The 21,301-nt window shown below is 39.8% G+C and overlaps 1 protein-coding gene across 4 annotated transcripts in view; it reads right to left on the reverse strand.

The window, feature by feature from the left end:
• Positions 1 to 18,032, reverse strand: part of LOC141773765 (ligand-dependent corepressor) — a 32,871-nt gene extending 14,839 nt beyond the window's left edge. For 2 of the 4 annotated variants that reach the window (XM_074645802.1, XM_074645805.1), the window contains exons 1-6: positions 17,876 to 18,032; positions 4,450 to 4,515; positions 3,259 to 3,338; positions 2,944 to 3,076; positions 1,615 to 1,914; positions 1,380 to 1,479 (exon numbers count right to left, since the gene is read on the reverse strand). In XM_074645802.1, coding sequence (XP_074501903.1) covers positions 1,380 to 1,479; positions 1,615 to 1,914; positions 2,944 to 3,076; positions 3,259 to 3,338; positions 4,450 to 4,515; positions 17,876 to 17,972 — 776 coding nt within the window. In that variant the 5' untranslated portion in view covers positions 17,973 to 18,032. Of the gene's footprint in view, positions 1 to 1,379; positions 1,480 to 1,614; positions 1,915 to 2,943; positions 3,077 to 3,258; positions 3,339 to 4,449; positions 4,516 to 14,067; positions 14,241 to 17,875 lie in introns of those variants that run through there. The other 2 variants (XM_074645804.1, XM_074645803.1) reach the window with 2 other exon arrangements.
• Positions 18,033 to 21,301: the final 3,269 nt, after the last annotated feature.

Below are 21,301 nucleotides of genomic sequence, written 5' to 3' on the forward strand. Positions count from 1 at the left end.
AATAATGTATTTCTTCCAAGAACAAAATTGAATTAACTAAGGACTACCTTCAAACTAAGAACAGTGTGCATGTTGTATAACATATTCAAAGTAAGATGGAAATCAGAGCCGGCTTTATTCTGCTAGGAATGATCATCAGTTTTAGATCATATCAGCTCTCAAAGCAGCTGAAGAGGAGCATGCAAAGCCACTGGTGCTTAATTAATCCCTATAAAATTTTTATTATAGGCACATTCAAGGCCAGATGGGTATAACAGTATCAAGAGGCTTCGCTCAAGAAAAAACAAAACTGAACAAAACCACAAAATAAAATAATTCCTATTTAATTTAAGATATTGCCGCAAATGTTTGATTCAACTAAGAATATGATAAAATTGCGAAAGAGAATGCAATTTAAATTTGAAATATAGCCCTCTGATTTGCATGAATGACATCAGAGGAAATGTATGATTTTCTAATACCTGGTATGAGTGACTATGCTCTGCAGAATCATGTTTATCTGAAGCATGTATGATATGAAAACTATTCGTGTTACCAGCATAGTAATAGACGCACAAGACTTGCTTACTTTTTGTGATTAAAACAACTGAATGCAATCTTTCCTTGGGAGAGGATCATGACGGGCAAATGTGAAAGAATTAATTTAAACACCTCTACAACTACATAAATGTGAATCGCTTGAATCTCTAAGGATTCTGTTCAAATAAAGATGTATATTTACTATCTACTTCATTCGTGCAGGGCTTCGGTGCTCAAGGAGGACTTTTGTGTCAAAGGGTGTTGCAAGATGAATATTAGTCTTGTAGTAAATCATCATCAGGCCAGCCGATGCCTTGCCAGACAATAATGAACAAAAACGAGGCCGAGCTAACAGAAACCTTTTAAGCCACAGTAGCTCACAAACTAACAAGATGCTGCCAATTCAGATCCTAGCTGGCGATACCAGTGACCTGCCAGACAACAAAATGAGGACCAGGCAGTTTTAGGTCTGCAAGGTCATTTATTCTGAGTGGCAGCATGATACAAACTGCATCAACAAGGACGCACTGGAGTGAGGTTTAAAAGCAGAATCAAGCAGCAGATGAAGGATTTCCCTCTGTTGCAGTTGGTAAAACCCATTCCCATGTTTCTTTGTGGCGAAAAAACACTTCTGTTAGCACAACCCTGTTTGTTGCTGTTCATTTTCATCAAGCCACCAACTGGCTGAGTGATCTCCAATTTCAGGACTCAAATTTCCGGCCTCAGCTAATGCCCATGAATCGATGGTACTACACATATTTATTTTGTATTTTGTCTAAACTGCAATGTAACTTATCCTCAAAAACATTACTGCTTAAAGACTGTAGACTAAAGAGACAAAAAAAAGAAACTCATCTTACCCTTTGAGCGTGGATGTGGCTGGAGAAAAGCAGGGACTACAGACAGGCAGGCTGCTGCTGCTATGGCGATTCTTTTTGATAGACAAGTCAAGAACTCCATCTGTTTAAAAAAAAAAAAAAAAAAAAAGGTAGATAAAAACTCCATTTAGTTTCAATGTTAAGTTCAGACTGGCCTCTCACCAGCGCACTAGCGGAGTCATGAATAAGCTGCCCTGTTACAGATGTGTTTAACTACCTTGTTCACTAGGCACAGCCAGGGGCCTCTTGATGGTGAGGTCAAGAGGAGCATCCTGGTCAGCCATGAGGAGCTTGCTGAGGACGGGGTTCTGGTTGTGTGCAGGGCTGGTGGGGGGAGGAGGCCCTGAGAGCAAGGGTGGGGTCGGCAGGCTTTGGTCAGAGCAAGGCTGGGAATCAGAGCCACTGTCCTGAGGGGAGCTGGTTTTTGAGGTATATTCGGCAGCAAACTGTCGGATCATTCTCTGAAGGATCTCTCGAGCCACTACTGGAATGTGTGGGTCCGAGAAATTTGGCACATCTGAAAAGAAATAAATATGAGGTAAAAACTGTTAAATCTGCATTCCTTTACTGAGCTACAAGTGATTGATTGTTGGTAAACAGGATTGGTACCAGGCCTGCAGAACAACCCAGGGCTCTGAAAATTTGCATGATTGTTTTAATTTTGATGTTAGCAATGCAGCCAAGTTAAATTAAAAAAAAATTCTTATGGGTAAAAAGTAGCATTTGGTCAAAAAACAAGATTTTGAATAAGGCCCCCAAAACGCTAGAACCAGCCCTGCTAGCTTGTGCGTCTTAAAGTTGGAGGAGCTGCTGGACAAGATGCACTTGTCAAGGGGAGAGGCGCAGCATGTTGCCACAGACAAAATGGGATGGAGATCTCATTGCAGCCTTATTAGCCGTAGGGGACAAAGAGGAGTAAGCAAGTAAATAAGTGGTTAACATTAGTAACATGATTTGAGCTGTTTTGACTCCTCATAGTTAGCACATCATCAGCCCACTCACTGCAAATGCAAATGTCAGCTGCTGACTGGTTAACGAGCGTTAACAGTCTAATATTAGCTAACTGGTAACGTTAACATAATTGCAAGTTCACCTCACTGACATGGGTGGAATTCCTCGTTGCTGCTGCGGCTGACGTGAGGTCAGAGGCCGGCAATATGTGCTAAGGGTGTGTGTTTATGTTGACAATGAGGTTTAATAAGAACTGTGTGCTACACAAAACATGCAGTCATTTTCATCAGCGTTCATTGTAACGTTAGCAGGGTATTTTTCTTTCAACTCTCATCCCGAATTCATCCCAAAATTAATTTTCCTCCTCCCCAATCCTATTTTTAACGGCCCCGGGACATCTGGACGTCCATAAGATAGAACCCTGAAACAACCCCAATAAAACATACATAATGAAGTCGTTGCAGCTATTTTAATTCAAATATGTACACCATCTTGTTTGCAGGCAGGTACAGGTTGTACTAAGCACATTAGTGTCATAACAATTCAATATACTGTTGCACTAAGCCAACTCCGTCACTGGAACATGAAGACTCACCTTTTCTGCAGAGGACTGCATTGAGAAATTCCTCGGCTTGTTTCTCTAGTCTGCTGATTGCGGTCTGATCTTTAACCAGGAGAGGTTTGGCTGTATCTTCAAGCCCCTCGTCGCTTAAGCCAATTAAGTGTTCCTGTCAAATGACAAAACTGTTAAGTCAACGGTCTTCAGAATTAAACAGGATACATACTGTATATACTGAATAATACATGGAATCATTTCTTTATTCAGTTTTATTCACTTCAGACTGATTTACAACTGAATGAAATTCTGAAAGACACCAACAAAATGTAAAGAAAGAAAGAGAAAACTTACCTTTACTTTGTCTCGTCTCAAACAGCAGAACAGACAGTTTTCATCAAATGACCAGTCAGACACTGCTGTAGGCTCAAAGTCTATGGACACAAAACAGATGTCAGGCAATGAAATACAATTGTGTGACAAAGTCGTTGTTCTTTAGTTTTTTCTATACAATGTGTATTTTTAGCAATCTTAAAGCTCAGACCAGTACCGCCACAACAGGCAGGACAGCTGAGAGGGGATTGGTACATGGTTATGTAAGAGCTTTTAATAAGATGCAGCAACAAACGTTTTGACTTAAAGAATGTCTTCATCAGAGTAAGAGGAGGATGTGGTGCTGTAAACATTTTATAAGTGTCCATCTCTCATAGGATGGTCAGGCTGCGGTCATTGCTTACGTCTAGCCCAGTTGTTCCCATCCTTTTTTCTTAAGGGACCCTTTTTTTTATCATTGAATAAACTCACGACCCCTGACATATTTTATGGACATTTCATATTATAAAAAATCAAATCACAGAAATAATATCAGTTCTTCCAATGCCTGCACATAGTACATTTTGTTTTAAGGTTCTGTCTCTTTCTGCATTATCACCAACATAACAACCAGCAGCATGTAGGATGCATCATAAAAACGGTTCTGTTTGAAAACTATAATGTATTCAAAATGAAATATTCTTCAGAGCACAACTCAATGTCTCAGAGACAGAAATGTATGAATGAGTGGGCCATAATGAAAGTGTTTTGATTTTTTTTTTTACTGAGACTGACTGAATCAGGAGTACGTCAGATTCAGTTCAACATAATTATCAGCAGCCTTTGGCCCCAACTGCTTTCGTCAAAAGTCTACTTATACTTTGACAGTCCTCTCTCTGCAAATGTAATGAAAACCCAAATAATGCCCTATATTGTCTCACTAACATCATGCATTGTAAAAATGTCCCTAGGACACTGTGGACTTTTACACTGGCCCCACGCCATCCAAAACACCAACTTTGTAGGAACACAAGGCATCTTCTCTTCTGCAGCCAGAGGGGCTGTCTTGTCGAGTGAATGTAGAGGGGTACCAGATGGTACAATGCAGCAGCATTGTCATAATGACCAGATAACAGATTATGCTTAACAAAATTCTAATTCATAAGTCATTCACACACTTGTATGACGACCATGGCCACTATTATCATAATGAAAATGAGAGGAGATTCTTACCTTTAAATAATTTTAGGTCTTCTACCAGCTCTGGAGCAAACAGACCCTCGAGAATGCTCTCGAAACCTGAGGAGAGTCATGAAAATCAATAAATATGCAGTTGCAAACTGGGCATATACATTTTGACATAGCAATTTTTAAGATATACTCCTAATTGAGGCTTCGTGCTGAAACCAACAGCAGCAGAACAGAGACTCAAAATGAATCACTGTTTAAGACAACCATATCCGCCCAAAGGCCCAAATTAATTTGTTAGTTAGAGCCCGGTCTACTGTACGTCACTCTTATCCATTCACCCAGGCTTGTCTTTGCCTTTCTGTTTCATCTTGACAAGCCCTGTAAGCAACCACCTGCTTCTGTTAAAACACACATTATCAGCTTTCACCCAGGTTTTTACTTCTACAGTAAATACATGCACTCCATCCTCCTGTTGCCAGGCAACTAAAGCACCTACAGAGTTGGGAGTGACTGCATGCTGCAACGTTAAAAAGAAACATCCAGAAACAAGAACGTGGTGTCAAAGTATCATATACTATGTGGCAGATCGGGAATTCTACCAAAGCCAAATCTTCACAGTGACTTAAGCCACTTACAAAACGCTAGCAAAACATATTATATCACATATACTGGTTATGGAAAAATCTTATATGCATTACTGATGAGATGGTGGTATCTTACAGTACAGTCCCAGCTGTTTGAAAGATATAGTCAGTGTGTTATGCTGCATAGGACTTCGCTTAACAGTGCATTAACACAATATGCAAAGTCTGCTCACTGCCGCAGGGTCAGAGTAACCAATCCAAAACCACTGCATGCATTAAATCAAGCGCTAAAGAGGTCAGAGGTAACATCTGTCTACAGAACTGGATCTTGAATGAGTGCTATTCCAAATGTGCTAGGTATTAACAGACCAAAAAGTCATGAATCAAACCATTCTGACACAAAAAAACAGATGTTATGTTATTAAAAGGCTATGCAAAACACACATATATTTGTTGAGTTGAAAATTAAAAGTATCTAGACCTATATTAAAATTAATGTCACAAGTTAAATTTTCCAAATGTGTTGAATTGGTCATCTAACACATAATAATGAAGGCCTACTTACAGTATGTCTTCACAGATAAGTGAGAAAATCAGCCCTTACCATCCACTCTCTTCCTAAACTCACAGTGAATTCAATAAAAGCTGTCATCTGTTAAAATGCCCTCGCTCTGCTTCCCTACAAATTCCCACCCACTTTTCAGCAGCCAAACATAAAGAGGGGAGGGGAGGGAAGGAGGGGGGTGAAGTGGTGAAACACAGCCTTGCCTATAGCTGCAGCGTGAGTCTGTTTCTGGGTTAGTGCACAGGACTTCAGCTGAAGCTATCCAATCCTGTTTCTGAAATATTTCAGAGGCAGGGAGAGAAAAGTAGGTCATCCACTTTCGTTTGACAGAGCAGCACCATGACATCAAACTACTCTTCAGGAATTCAGTTTGGGGCATTTAAAAATGCGTCATAGTGTAAACCATGACTTTGAGGCAATATTAACACGTTCCTACTGGCAGAGCATATTGTGTTGTAGTGATGAAAAGAACCTCTTCACTCAAAACAAAACCAGCAACTTAAATTTAGAGGAGCGAGCTGCCTACATGTGCAAAGGATAAAATATTGATAGCGTGCATAGCTGTCATGCATGCTCTACAAAATAAATGAGTGTATAAAAACGGAATAATGGCCACAGTTAAAATGCACTATAAACAGAATAGAAACTCCAACACACACCAACACGTCAGTGTATTGAATGCCCTACACTTAATTACGGTCGCCATATGTTACTCACAGAAATAACACCATAATGTTCAGCTTTTCAGGTGTATTTCCTGTTTGAAGGAACATTCATAAAATAATTACTGAAGAGGGAATTAAGCTACCATTGAGCTTCTACTAAACATATCTGGTTTGGTGTATAGTCATCAGCCCCCAGATACAATAACAAGCATAGAGGTACAAAGAGATAATGAGAAAAAGAAAAAAGTAATACGGTATTATTTGCCACCGGGCGCAACACCTAATTATATTAAAACATATCAAGGACTAATGAAAATGACAGTCAGGACAAAGATATCAGGTTAATGAGGCTAGCAAACTTCATCCAGTACAAAAATGACTGCATTAACAAGTCTTAAATCAAGAATTGTTAGTGCATATCTTTTTTTACTGAAATATTTACTGAGATAGTTACTCGTTCTGTCAGTCATTTTGCTCTATATGAGGAGAATGATGATTCAAGACCATTTTGCTATTTCCAACCCTTGTTAGCTTGTTTTTTATTTACTCCAAATACATACTGTGACTTGCCTCCAGGCAATTTATAGCTGAGTGAAGGCACAGCTTAACTCTCACAGATATACGCTGAATGAAATAACATTAAAAAAATTAAATCAACTTTGTTCTGGAGACAAAAGCAGCAACATTTTAGCTACAAAAAAAAATGGTTACTCAAAATGCATTTCCCCTTTTAACCATGAAATGGGGAATAATAATAAGCTGACATCACTGATGCTACTGGTTCATTTTGAATAATACATTTAAATTTATTGTATGAATATACATGAACAAACCATAACTCATGACCATATCTTTTTAAGTGCAGTATTAATGTTAAATGCTGTTCTCTTTTCATTCATACAACAATGCTGTTTATTTTCCCCATAACTCTCCTTTGACTAGGGACCATTATTAAGACATGATTTAACTGTGCTGGAGTTTACTTTTAAGGAAGAGAAAATACTCTTCAGCCCTAATTTTTACATACCTAACCTTTAATTTGTCTGAGGGTGGCTTGGCTACAGGTAAAGATAACAAGATAAGACTATGTTATGCTTATGCACCTGAAAAACCTAGCCAAGAGACTGGCTTTCAACCAAGTTTTTCCATGCAGGAAACATGTCGACAGGAGTGAAATTCCTCTTGGTCAAGTGAGATTTTTAGACTTATTTACGCTGCTTAAATTTAAGGCTATAGGTTTCGGTGCGGTTTGATTTTGCAGACCATCAAAACTTCAGATGCTGCTACACTCCAACAAAAAGAATAAAAGACAACACAAGATCAGATAAAAATGAATTGCCTTTACAATTCAATCTTTTAAGGTTGGTATTGGTACAACTGATGACATTTCATTTTTAAGAACCTACACTCACTTTATGAGTTAATTTGGTTAATAGTGTCCAACAGGGCTGCAATGTACAATAATTTGCAGTACCTATACATCTCAACAAACATTTATATTATCGTTTTGTCAATAACAAAGTGGAGCATAAAGAGGAGACAAATCACTTTTGTGAAACTGAGCAGCTATGTTTGGGATTATGACTTGATAAATGACACATTTTAAGCATCAGCCACAAACCATGAAACTTTCTAGGAGTTCTTGTCATGGTGCTTATGTTACAGTGAGCAACAACGTACTTTAAGAAGGATGCGGACAGCAGGTGCATGCATGCCTCTATACATATTACAATTGGGGGATGCGTACACAGACACATTCCACACGCGTAATAGAAAACATGATGGCATTTGGCTGAGCAATATGACTCAAAAAATAGAAAACAGCATGTGTGACCACTAACAAGAATAGTACCATGGATGAGGAACACACTACATACAGTGCACAAGCGTCCATTTTACTTTTCTAGCGCACGCCTCTAGTGGGGACAGTCTAGCCAATCAGAAAAAGGATGAGAGGAATGATTAGGAGAATGCGCCACCCTTCCAATCAGCACTCAGAAAGAAAAATCCCACTGATCTACGATCAGCTTAATCTCTTTAAATCCTAACCTTTACCTATGTTGCACATCCCTGTGAATTTAACATAGAGCGTGATAAAAACCCTCTTTACTGCTTATTGCTGGCATTACTTGTATTTTGTTCCCAATGTGTGTGTCTGTACACAAATCGACAGATCGCTAACAGGCTTCAAGAGAAAGTTGGAGGCTGGAGTAAAGTTGAGTGCTCTTTACGGTTGTCAGCATTCTCATGAAAGGATTTTGTAAAACTGAAATGATACAGAAAGAGAGCACCAATTACTGAATGCTATTTAAACAACATCATACTTCCACAGATGTACATTGACGTAAATGACATCTACAAAGTTACAGCATACACATGACACATTTAAATGACATGTAAATGACTGTACATAACTTGTAAATATCGTACATACATTTCACCAGTTTAAAGACACTAATAGAAATAGAACTGGCGTTCTTATCGAATAGATATTAAAAGGAAACACCAAAGCTACTCAAGGCTAGTTTACCATTGGCAGTGTTCACATGTAAATAAACTAAAAGGTATAAAAGTATAAAGTATTTAAAGTAATAATCTTAAAGATGTTCATGTAAATAAATGTCTATTAAAGTCACCATCTATCGCCGAATGAGGTAACTCAATGGTGATTGAGCCTATGGCCCACTGATGAAAGCACTGCAATATTTAGATATTTGCAGTATTACGAACTGGGTGTCTGTGGCGACTTAAACATAACTTACAAGCAAAGCTTTCCGAGGCACAAACAGAGGAAGGGAAGGCAAAAGGTAGCTGAACCTGCAAGCTGACCACATGTAACGAAACAGCTGAGGCATTTCCTGATTTTGATATCTCTGAGATATGACCCGGCTTTGTCACATGACAAACAACCAATGAAAACAATAGCAGGCAGAAAACCAGAAAATAATGAATTACTCCCAAAAAGTTCTTACACAACATGACAATTAGGGTCGGTAGTGTAGCCAAAAGGTCAATTTTCAGCCAATGGGTAAAATCACTGTTATTTTTGCAGTACAAGTACATGACGCAGTGCATGTTCATTGCGATGAGTTTAATTCAATATTGTGAGACAAATGAAACTGAGATAAATATGTGATTCAAAACATACTCCAAGAAATTCTAGTCTTACATTCATAAACATGTAACCTATTTTTCCAGTGCAATGCTTGAAGCATAATATGACTGAATACTGTCTACAACCATTGTGCTGTTAGGGAATTCCATACCATACCCACAGTGATAGTAGGAGGACACTACATTGAGAATGAGGTGAAGTGGGCAGAGCAGCTGGTTCTGTAACTACTTTAAAACACCACAGTCACTGTTAGCTGACATCGTTACATGGTTCCAGAAGTATTTTCGGCCCACTTTTCTTTTCTCTTTGAATTATTTTAAACTTAGAATAAAGTTGCACTGCTAATGCACTGTATGATGTATTTTGTCTTACCTATTGTTGCTGTTGTGATTCAATGTAGTTTTGTTATGTGTTGGTTGCTGCTATTTGACCCTGTCTTGGTTAGGTGTCATTTGTTAAAGAGGTTTAAGTCTCAATGTGACCTCAACTTTGCTGCTCTTAACTTTCACACAGAGGAGTCCTCCAGATAATTTAGCAATGCTATGAGGTTGTTGTGTAGTCTTTTGTTGTCAATGTCTCAACTGTTCAACTAATTTCAGAGAAACCTTGTATTTTCAGTCATAAATGATACGATACTGCATTATGCATGAGCCTCATCGGTAGTTCCTATAAGGAAGACTCCAAACAGAGTCCCAAAATCTCCATAAAATCCAAAGACTACATCATAGTTGCAGAGTTAATCCAAATTAATCCAAGACAAAAGTGATTCAACTAGGAAAATGTCATGTCCTGCTAAGTGTTAAATAATCTCAAACAACAAGCAATGTCACTTTGTCTACGGACAAAATTAATGGATCACCAGAGGTAATGAGTTCTGCTACCCATGTTGTACCTGTCCACTTCCAAGTTACATTCCTAAAATCAGGTCAAACGTTTCACCGGACGAACCACAAATGTTTGTCCAGCTTGCAACAAATATTCTCTCTTTCGACAATAAAGCGTGTATCCCTGGTGAGCAGCAGGAAGACCATGTGTGTAAATTTCAAAACATTTGTATTGAGGGACTTCGGCATCAGCTCTTTCTATGTCTATTAACCTTACAACCAACCACACAAATTTAAATTCTGGACTTTCTTATTCTATGATTTACGCATCACAAAAGCATAAATCTCAATAAAATGCACACGTTTAGCCTCATCATGGGACTGCAGTGCTCTTTCCAGTGGATGACCCACCCATCCCTCTGCCGCTCTAGTGCTGAGGGTGTACAGTGCTGCATCAACCCCCACACAGCCCATCCCCCCACTGTAACTACTGTACACATGCTATCTCAGGAGGAGTGACCACGAGCTCGCAGAACAGGAGCTTCCCTAAGCTCAAATCAGTGTGCAGCCAAAATAAACCTCGCTAAATCTGCCATCTTTGGCTACAGCCTTTGGAAATACTAGAGGGATTGATCATCCATAAATTATACTTTCTTTAAAGACTGCATCGTGTTTTTAAATTAAAAAATCATACCAATGTTCAGATTGTGATGCTCATGAGAGGGTAATTTTGTATGAAGAGGGTCACGGATATCCTTGAGCAATGCTCTATGAAGATGTAAGACAGGGCTGGGGGCTGAGGATGAGTGCGGAGATGACAAAGTTGCACAAATTAGTCGAGCTACAGTACATGACTATTTTCATCCTATCACAGAGACCAATCCTGATGCCAAACCATCTAAAAAGCATTCACTGTTGCCTACTATGCTATCCACAAAAAAGGTAGGTCAACAGAAAAGCTCAGCCATTACATGGGCATGAGCAAAGAAGTGCTTGAAATGTCATTTGGCAACAACACATCGTGTTCATTACAAGCAATATACAGTAGTTGGATCAGGCTGTACAGCGGGCAATGAGGTGGCAGCTTCTACAGCGGAAAAAACGCTCCATGAATACTTAACATGATATGATGCAAACTGACAGTCAAATGGTGTAATGCTGCACAAAGCATAACTTTGAATAACAAATATGGGACCATTATGATTTTAGGCAAATATGAAAAAAGGGTGCATGCACAGACATGTACGTTCAAGCACACACACACACAGAGACAAACACACAGTTAAAGACATTCAAAATGAAACCATTAAAGCTGGTGGTCGTGTTTCGCAAAATGTCAACAAACCTCAGCCAGCTCTTTTTGCAAATAAGGAAAATGTAGGCCAAAAGCCCATCAGAGCTGGAGCAGAAAATGGGCCATGCTAAAGTTTAAATAATAAACAAGACAATCTGCCTGATGTCAATATTTGCTTGTTGTTTGTTTGAGCACATCCTTAATCCCACTCACCCACAAATCCAATGCAAGCACGAATAACTGGCATTCTCAAATGTTAGCTGGTGCTCTGCCAGTGCAACTTTTCCAAAATCCAGACAGAACACACATTTTCAGCCACACAGTTTTCATCTGGGGGCTGATGGGCCATGAACACATGTATAGGCAAACATACAGACAATTGTTGCTGCTGTTCTATGGGACAATTGCCCTTGTCTCTGCCATGCAGTTTTACTGCTCACATTAAATACACAAAGACAAAATGTCCATTTCAGCGTCAGCAGGGTGGTGGTGGCGTGCAGCCCTCTCCACCAAAAAGCCAAACAAAAGTATGCCCTTGTTGTCATGGACAGAATATGCCATTCTGCAGCAAGCAGACTGATGCTGTTGTCATGTACTCTGCAGCTTCACAATTATAGCCCCAAACACAAGAGACATTTGTCAATCATAAAGGGAGAACTGACTAACTGAGCAGCCCTGGGTCTGGAGCTAGCAACTAGTCAGAAAACTATTATTCTCTCTCCATATTCTTTTCAACAATAAGCACACAGCCCACCTAGTATTGTAGATATTGCAGCATGTACTTACTGACAAATAACCTAAATTGTACACACACTGTACTGCAACATCCACAGCTACAACGTTACTGATAACGTCATATTCACTCGTTCCCTCTCTCGCTCCATCTCTCGGCCGCACACACCGGGTACCGACGTTACCAACACATCAGTGTGCTGAATGGAGATGATATGCGGGTGGTGGTGGCAGACTGGCAGTTGAATAAAACCATGTGGCTATTAACTGCTTTTGTAGTTTGAAGAAGACTAAACCCAAAACTCAGTAGCCATCTTTCTGAGCTCAGCTGCCTGTTTACACAAGAGGCAAAGTCCCGCCCCTTCAGGTGGACCACCATGGGACCTAATTTCGGAAAAAATATGAACGGTAGTCAACTGGGAGAGACAAATATTTTTTGATCCCGTTTGAATTGCGCCATGCATCACATATATGATTTGTCAATTTAAAACATAACTGTTAAAAACTAAAAGACTGTGAAAATACATATTTAGAAAGACTACACACCCAAAAGTTGCGTAAGTGACATCTTTCTCGCTGAAGCTACGATGCCTGTGTGTTTCGTACTTGAATGTACTGACACCGGCAACGGGTCTCGCTCGTTCTTTTGCTTCCCGGCTGATAAAAAGACCAGGAGTTGCTGGATAAAACACATCAGGTAAGATAACGTTTCATCTGTGCATGGAACATAGCTAAGTTAGTAAGCTAGCTAGTGTTGGTGACGTATATTGTGCGAGACAAGAGATGTAGTTCACCAAGCGGTTTCACATAAACAAAATGATACTAAGATAAACTTAGGACAAACTGTGACATTCTTCACTTTCAAAATTATCTTTTAAATTGACAAATATGATATGTGTGATTCATGGCGCAATTAAAACAAGATCAAAAATGATTTGTCTCTCCCCATTGACTACCGTTCATATTTTTTTTTTTTTAAATAAGGTCCCATGGGTTCCACCGGAAGGGGACGGACTTTGCCTCTCTATAGAGACCAACCTCTGGTGGCACGTGCTGTGTGCACGACAATACATCACATAAATACAGCTTCATAGAAAGCAGAGAGAGTGTACTTATGACAGTGTTGAAAATCATACTGCCGGGATTTCTAATAAAATACCCTGGTAAACTGTAATACCACTTAAGCCTACTCTGGATCAGTCCACACACATACAGCTGTTAGCCTAGTCATTATTAAAACTGATAGTACACACACTACTATGTAAAATAGGTGGTGTCAAGTCCCAACAATTATCTGTGCAGTTATAGCCTTACTATTACAACATAAAAATGTGATCTGAAAACATCATACTTAATTCTGGACCTAAACTTTGGTTAAACTGGACTGACAGCATTAGCTGGCCTGCGTTTTGCTGCACTTGCCCTTTCTAATTATGAAGGCAGCATCTAACCTGCTCTAAATAAACCAAGAGCCACAAATGTTTAACATGCAACACCACAAAACTCTTACGTGTCAGGGAAACTTAATAGACATTACTGTCAGATTTAGTCTTACCGCTTCCCGAAACATCACATAGCTACTCCTTTAACTCATGTCAAGAATTTTAAGCACCCACAGAGTACAGTCCTTGTACATACATTACACATTTTAACAAGACCTATACATAGCGGCCACTTTAAGTGAGATTGATTTAATGTGACATTTTGAGATCAGCAGCGTCAGAAGCAGTGTTCTGGGTTTTAAATTAGTTTTTGCGTCCTGTGGTTTAAATGCTGTTTCAAACTCTTATATTCTGCCAAAAGTCTCAAAGGAACAACACTGCATGCACATTTAGGCATCAAAATACCACATATTGTATAAAATATCACAGAGACCCTTACTAAAAACAGGGACAAACTGTTTGTCTGTAGGCATGTAGATTTTTGTCCTTATGATACAGGTTTGCATGTTCTTTTATATCCATCCAAAAGCAGTCCTGTGTAATATGGAAATTGTCCCTTAATGAAGCATGCTGCATTCAATACACGAAATAATTTGTTTCATATTTCCCTATGAGACTGATAAAAGTGAATATAAATGATGATTCACCCAATAAAAAAAGAAAACTAGGAGCTGATTTGATATGAACATTAGGGTCACCAAGCAACTCTCTGCTCCTCATTTGCGTGATCAATCTGTGTGTGATGATGCCGAGTGTCCACATTGGCTGTTGCTATGTTACCGAGTCAAAAGAAGGAGGTTGGCATGACATGGATTTAAAAATGGCCTCTCCCTCTCTGTCAAATGGTGTAAAACTACTAATGTAAATGTAAGCCATCTGTCAATATGTGTGGAACAGAATAGCTAGAAGATGGATTATAAAACATATCACAGAGAACTACATATAGTTCATGGGGGGGAATATGTTTTATTATTATCAAGTGCGTCAGAAAAAAAGCCATAGTCAACAACAGAAATGTCTACTACCATGATCCTACGCCAAATTGCTTTACTTGACCTGAAGCAGAGCCACGGCAGTTACAAACTAAATACTTTTATATAGGGACGCACCGATACAGCTACTGGATCGGATATCGGCCCAATACTAACTCGGGTATCGTGACAATGGAGCCGATCTATTTAATTCAATTCTATGTTTATATACCATATACATTATACACCAATTTGTTGCTGCAAGGTTTCCACTTGAATTGTAATTCCTGTTCATTTTGAAGATTTTTTAAAAAGTTGCTGGTGTACGTTTTATTATTTTAATAATAAATAACAATTCAGTAAATGTATATGAATATATATGTATTTATTTGTCATATTTTGTTTAACAAAGTTAGGAAAGCAATGTTTCAGTAAAGCCTGATGTTGCCTTACACATAAAAGAATAATCCCAGTCACTTCCACACAGTGAGACATACAGCTTATTAATTAAACACTGGTATCGGATCAGTACTCGTATCGGTCGATACCCAAAGCCCAGGTATTGCAATCGGTATCAGGACTGATAAAGTTGGATCGGTACATCCCTATTTTTACAACCAACACATTCAATAGCCTACTTATGCAGACCTATTATTTGTAAACAAGAGATGTCTTAGGGTGATATTATTAGTTTCTAAAGTCAGTGGTTTGTGCTTGGGGTTTGGGCTTGGCTTTGGGTATCGGCCGATACAGATTACCAATCCGTTACCAGTGTTTAATTAATGAGCTTCACTGTGTGGAAGTGACTGGGATCATTCTTTTATGCGTAAGGCAACATCAGGCTGGACTTAAACATTGCTTTCCTTACTTTGTAAAACAAAATGTGACCAATACATACATAGATATATATTAACTGAATTATTATTCATCATTCAAATAAATCGTACTCCAGCAAGTTGGTAAAAAAATATTTTGGTAAAAGTGTAAACCTTTTTAATGGAACAACAAAACTGGTCAAAATGTAAACAGGAATTACAATACCAGTATATAATATATTTAGGATATAAACATAGAATTGAATTGAATAGATCGGCCCCATTATCCCATCAGCTATTTGAGTCAGTATCGGTAGATATCCGGTATAGTATCTGTATTGGTGCATCCCTATAGTTCCAAATTGTATGGCAACCCATCAAGTATTTGTGAAAACACAACCTGCTGGTGGCGCTAGAGGAAGATATTTCAAGTCTGGACCAAAGTGGTGGACCAACCGACAGAGAGACCATAAAGCCGTGCTACTACTAGCACGGCTTAAAGTCTTCCTGCCCCAATCCCTTATTGTAGGTTATGCCCTGTCCTGCTGGTATTGCTTCAGCTATACTACTACAACATTATGTTTTAGCTTCAACTCACACCCTAACACAGATATACACAATAAAGCGAGTTTTAAACCCTAAAGTCAACAGCACCTTTTACACCACCGAATCTAGAGTTATTTCCCTTCCCTTAATTTGATTAATCAATAAAATAAACTGAAATGGTTAGGCATCAAGGCAGATCCTGCATTTTTAACCAATTCTTTTGGCATGGCTTTAGAGATGGTCCGTCCACCACTTTGGCACAGACTCAAACATCTCAACAACTACTTGATGGATTTAACATTACATTTTTACACATATTCATGGTCTCCACAGGATGAACATCCTCTGACTTTTACTCTAGTGCCACCAGCAGGTTGACATTTTTGACATTTAGTCATATATTTTCACAACTACTTTTGCTACTACTACTTATTACTTTTTTAATGGATTGCCATGAATTTTTGTACAGATAGACATGGCTCCCAGAGGATTTCAACTATTGAATGGATTGCTGTGAAATTTGGTACCCACATTCATGTTCTCCATAGGATGAATTGTTATCATTTAGATCACCTGTCCTTCCATCCTAATGGCATTTGCAAGATTTCACACAGTGGAGGCAAAAACAACCAATCAGAGTCGATCTGGAGCCTGCCGTCTCTGAGCAACTGTCAATCACCCGCAAACTCCGATTAAACGGTCAAACTAGGCAGCACTGATCAAATATGAATCTTTATACTGTTACTGTAATGCCTATTTTTCGCCTCAAATATTATTTTCAGAAACATTTTGTAGTGTACTGTTTAGCTGTAAAATTAGAAAGTTTGTGACGGCAGCCATGACGAGATCAGTTGAGGAAATACCAAGCACCGCCCACCAGCCAGAGCAAACTTTCTAATTTTACAGCCAAACAGTACACTACAAGATGTTTCTGAAAACATTTGAGGAGAAATAGGCATTACAGTAATAGAATATTGATTCATATTTGATCAGCGCTGCCTAGTTTGACAGCTTGATTAGAGTTTGCGAGTGATTGACAGCTGCCTCCATTGAATGAACAGCCAATAGGAACGCTCTCTCTCTGAAATGACCTGTGATTGGCCAAAGTCTCCCATCACGGTCTAGATTTTTTTAAAGCCTGAAAACAGAGCCATGAGGAGGAGCAGAAGTCTAGTTATCTCTCAGAGCACTTGAATTACAATATGCTGAAAGGTTATTATGACATTTTTGCCTCAACTACTTTTGCTACTACTACTACTTATTTCATGGATTGCCATGAATTTGTAGGTTTTAAACCCTAAAGTCAACAGCACATTCTTCATTAATGTGTTTGAAGGGTAAACTAGTTAACGTTAGAAAAGTTTATTAGGTTAACGTCGTCGACAATGTAAACCTCCCCCCCAGCACAGCACTGGGGTCTCCGCCACTTCCTCAATGCAGCACTGCTCTGCCTGCAGGAGCTGATCTGAGAGAAGCTAGGAAGCTAAATGTAAAACATCTAACGACGTGCATGTGACGCCCTCCCCCCATCACAAATACAGTATCATCACACGGGAGCGCGCATTTGAGCTCTGTTAGCCGACGCACAGAGACACTCCCTTTAACACAAGCACGGTGCCCTTTAAACTAACTAACGTTACGCCAGATAACGTTAGATAACTTAAAGTCTGCAGTTCAGGGTTTAAAAACAACAAAACAAGCAAAGAAAGTGTGCAACATTAACACTAACAGAAGCATGTTAGTAGCCGCTCCGGCTGGCTAGCAGGAAGAGAAGGAAACAGTTGAGGACAAGAAGTCGCTATGAGATGAGTCCGAGTGGTCCGCTAATCGATGCTTATTTACATCGATAAACGGCCACACAGAGGCGGAATTCAACCGGTAAAATGGTACACCGTGCAACTGGCTTTCTCCTTACCTACACAGTGGACGAGTTTGTGTCGCCAAGAGTCAAGTTCCTGCCGAAAGCCGCGCCTGTCGATTGTGCATTGCTGCCTTTTGCACTGACTCGCCATTTTCTATCGTTCTTGTCTGGCGGGCACGAGCACGGAAAGAGGAAGCGCTCTGCTATGTGAACGCGCGCGTCTCTGTGTCGAGAGGAGGAAACCACTCCAGAGGGAGGTGGAGGTCTCCAGAGGGAGGTGGAGGTCTCCAGAGGGGGGTGTACTGTAGGTTTCACTCACACTACAGAGGGGGGTGTACTGTAGGTTTCACTTACACTACAGAGGGGGGTGTACTGTAGGTTTCACTCACACTACAGAGGGAGGTGTACTGTAGGTTTCACTCACACTACAGAGGAACCAAACCAAACAGTGCAAATAAATCATTAATCATTAATAAATATGCAAATAAATAAATTATATATTACATTTAGCCCACCAATGTAAACAACAACAATGGTGTTTTCCCTTAACATTAAAGATTAATGTGGGGTTTAGGCAGAGCCGGCTCAGCCCTTTTAATAAATTGGACTTATATAGCGCCTTTCAGAAACCTAAGGACGCTTTACAAAGGGGGCACACAAAATCATACTAATAAATAACACAGAGGAGAAACTATAGCTAAGTAATTAAAAGAGTGATGTGTAGGAAGAGTTAGCTGAGATCAAAGGCCTTGATGAACAGGTGGTGCTTAAGGTGTTTTTTGAAAGTGTCCAGGGATGAAGCATTTCTTATTTCAGGAGGGAGAGAGTTCCAGAGGGGGGGGGGGCACGATGCTGAAGTCTCTGTCGCCGAATGTTCTCAGTCGGGTGTGGGGGGTGGAGAGCAGACCAGTGTCAGAGGATCGTAGTTTCTGGGATGGAGTGTAGGGGTGGAGAAGATCAGTTAGGTACTGAGGGGCAAGGGCATGGAGGGATTTGTATGTGAGAATGAGGAGTTTATAGTTAATGCAGGACTTGATTGGAAGCTAGTGAAGGTGGATGAGTGTAGGGCCTACCTTTTGGTGGCCTAGGCGAAATTCAGATTTGGAGCCCCCCTGCCTATGGCCGGGGTGCTGCTCTAGGGTTAGGGTTAGGGTTTAACGCCCCAGAACCCTAACGCTAACCACAACACACATCAGACATCACAATGGTTTTATTTTTATTTTCATAAATAACTATTTATTATTATATAAATAAAAAAATGTGCCCCTGATATTGTTGGCTTCAGTTTCACAATGATTTACACTTTTATTGACAAATAAGTGCTGCCGAGCAGATGAAAAAGTGTGAGAAAGAGAGTTCCAAGGGTGAAAAGTGTATTTCTTTGTTTCTTTTTTGTTCATTTGTTACCTCAATGCAAAAAATGAGGAAGGGTGCCCACCGGCATTTAAAAAATATATATATATATATATTTTTTTTTAGAGAGCGACCAGCGCCCCCCAGAAGGTGGCGCCCTAGGCGACCGTCTATATGGCCTATATGGCCTATATGGCCTATATGGCCTATATGGCCTATATGGCCTACTGTATATGCTTTAAGGCGACCCTGGATTTAGGTTGATACCTTTAGTAGTTTATATCAAATCAAATGTGGCTGACGTATTTTTTCATTTAAAAGGTTATTAACTGTGTAGCATAGACTTGGCTTTACCCAAGGCTGGATTACCAACCAGGCAAGGCAGGCAACTGCTCCCAGGGCCCTAGTCCGAGGGACCAGGAAGAGCTCCGGTCGTTGATCCCAACTTTCGTAGTGGCCAAACGCCAATACTGCAACTTCCGTGTCTGCCATTGGGCCCAAAAAGACTTTTCCCCATAGACTTACATTGGGAAAGAGACGTCTGTAACTCAGCAGATAATTTTTTTTGAGGTGAATAAACTCCCCAGTACGAACACTCTAATAGCCCTCATTTAAATCATTAGGTTTTAAAAGTTGTAAAATGCACTAATAGCCGAATCCAGAGTTATTTCCCTTCCTCCGTTCATGTGAATGAGACCCAGACCGAGGCTGGAGCGAAAGCTGTGACGACAGTGTGACTTTGGGACGTTGGGACGTTGGAACCGCTACTGCACATGTTCCATAAGATCCGGGTACTTTTCCAGGCGGAAGTCGAGCCATTTTTGTCTCCATGCGCCACAGAGCAACTTTCATTGGAATGAACGGGGCCCTGCCTCCAACGCTGTATCCAGTTCTGTTAATACATCCATGCCCTAGAGACCCTCAGGGCCCCAAAGGCCCGAGGTACACTATGTGGCTTTGATTGTTGTTGATGTTGTTTTGATTAATCAATAAAATAAACTGAAATGGTTAGGCCTTGAGGCAGATCCTGCATTTTTAACCAATGCTTTTGACATGGCTCTAGAGATGGTCCGTCCACCACTTTGGCAGAGATTCAAACATCTCAACAACTACTTGATGGATTTACCATTACATTTTTACACATATTCATGGTCCCCAGTGGATGAACCCTACTGACTTTGGTGATCCTCTGACTTTTACTCTAGTGCCACCAGCAGGTTGACATTTTTGGCATTTAGTCATATATTTTCACAACTACTTTTGCTACTACTACTTCTTATTACTTTTTTCATGGATTGCCATGAAGTTTTGTACAGATAGTCATGGCTCCCAGAGGATTTCAACTATTGAACTATTGCTGTGAAATTTGGTACCCACATTCATGTTCTCCATAGGATGAATTGTTATCATTTAGATCCCCTGTCCTTCCATCCTAATGGCATCTGCAAGATTTCACAGAGTGGAGGAAAAACAACCAATCAGAGTCGATCTGGAGCCTTGCCGTCTCTGAGCAGCTGTCAATCACTCGCGAACTCCAATTAAACAGTCAAACTAGGCAGCACTGATCAAATAGGAATCAATATTCTGTTACTGTAATGTCTATTTCTCGCCTCAAATGTTTTCAGAAACATCTTGTAGTGTACTGTTTAGCTGTAAAATGAGAAAGTTTGTAACCCGGCAGCCATGTTGAAATCAGTTGAGGAAATACCAAGCACCGCCCACCAGCCAGAGCAAACTTGCGAGTGATTGACAGCTGCTTCCATTGAATGAACAGCCAATAGGAACGCTCTCTCTGAAATTACCTGTGATTGGCCAAAGTCTTCCATCATGGTCTAGATTTTTTTAAAGCCTAAAAACAGAGCCATGATGAGGTGCAGAAGTCTAGTTTTCCCTCAGAGCACTAGAATTACAATATGCTGAAAAGTTGTTGTGAAATTTTTGCCCAATGATGCAAACAACTTTCTGCCTACTGCAGGTTTAAGTTGAAATGCAATTGTGTTTTAGGGTGAAAAAACGTAATCCCTATGCAGTCACCCTGTGAGAAACATTAGCTGAATCCCTATACCATATGTCTATGGTGTTTTCTGTGGAATACAATTAATAATAATAGTATAATCATAAAAATAC

The sequence above is a fragment of the Sebastes fasciatus genome, chromosome 9 (genome assembly GCF_043250625.1).
Source record: "Sebastes fasciatus isolate fSebFas1 chromosome 9, fSebFas1.pri, whole genome shotgun sequence".
Taxonomy (NCBI): Eukaryota; Metazoa; Chordata; class Actinopteri; order Perciformes; family Sebastidae; genus Sebastes; species Sebastes fasciatus.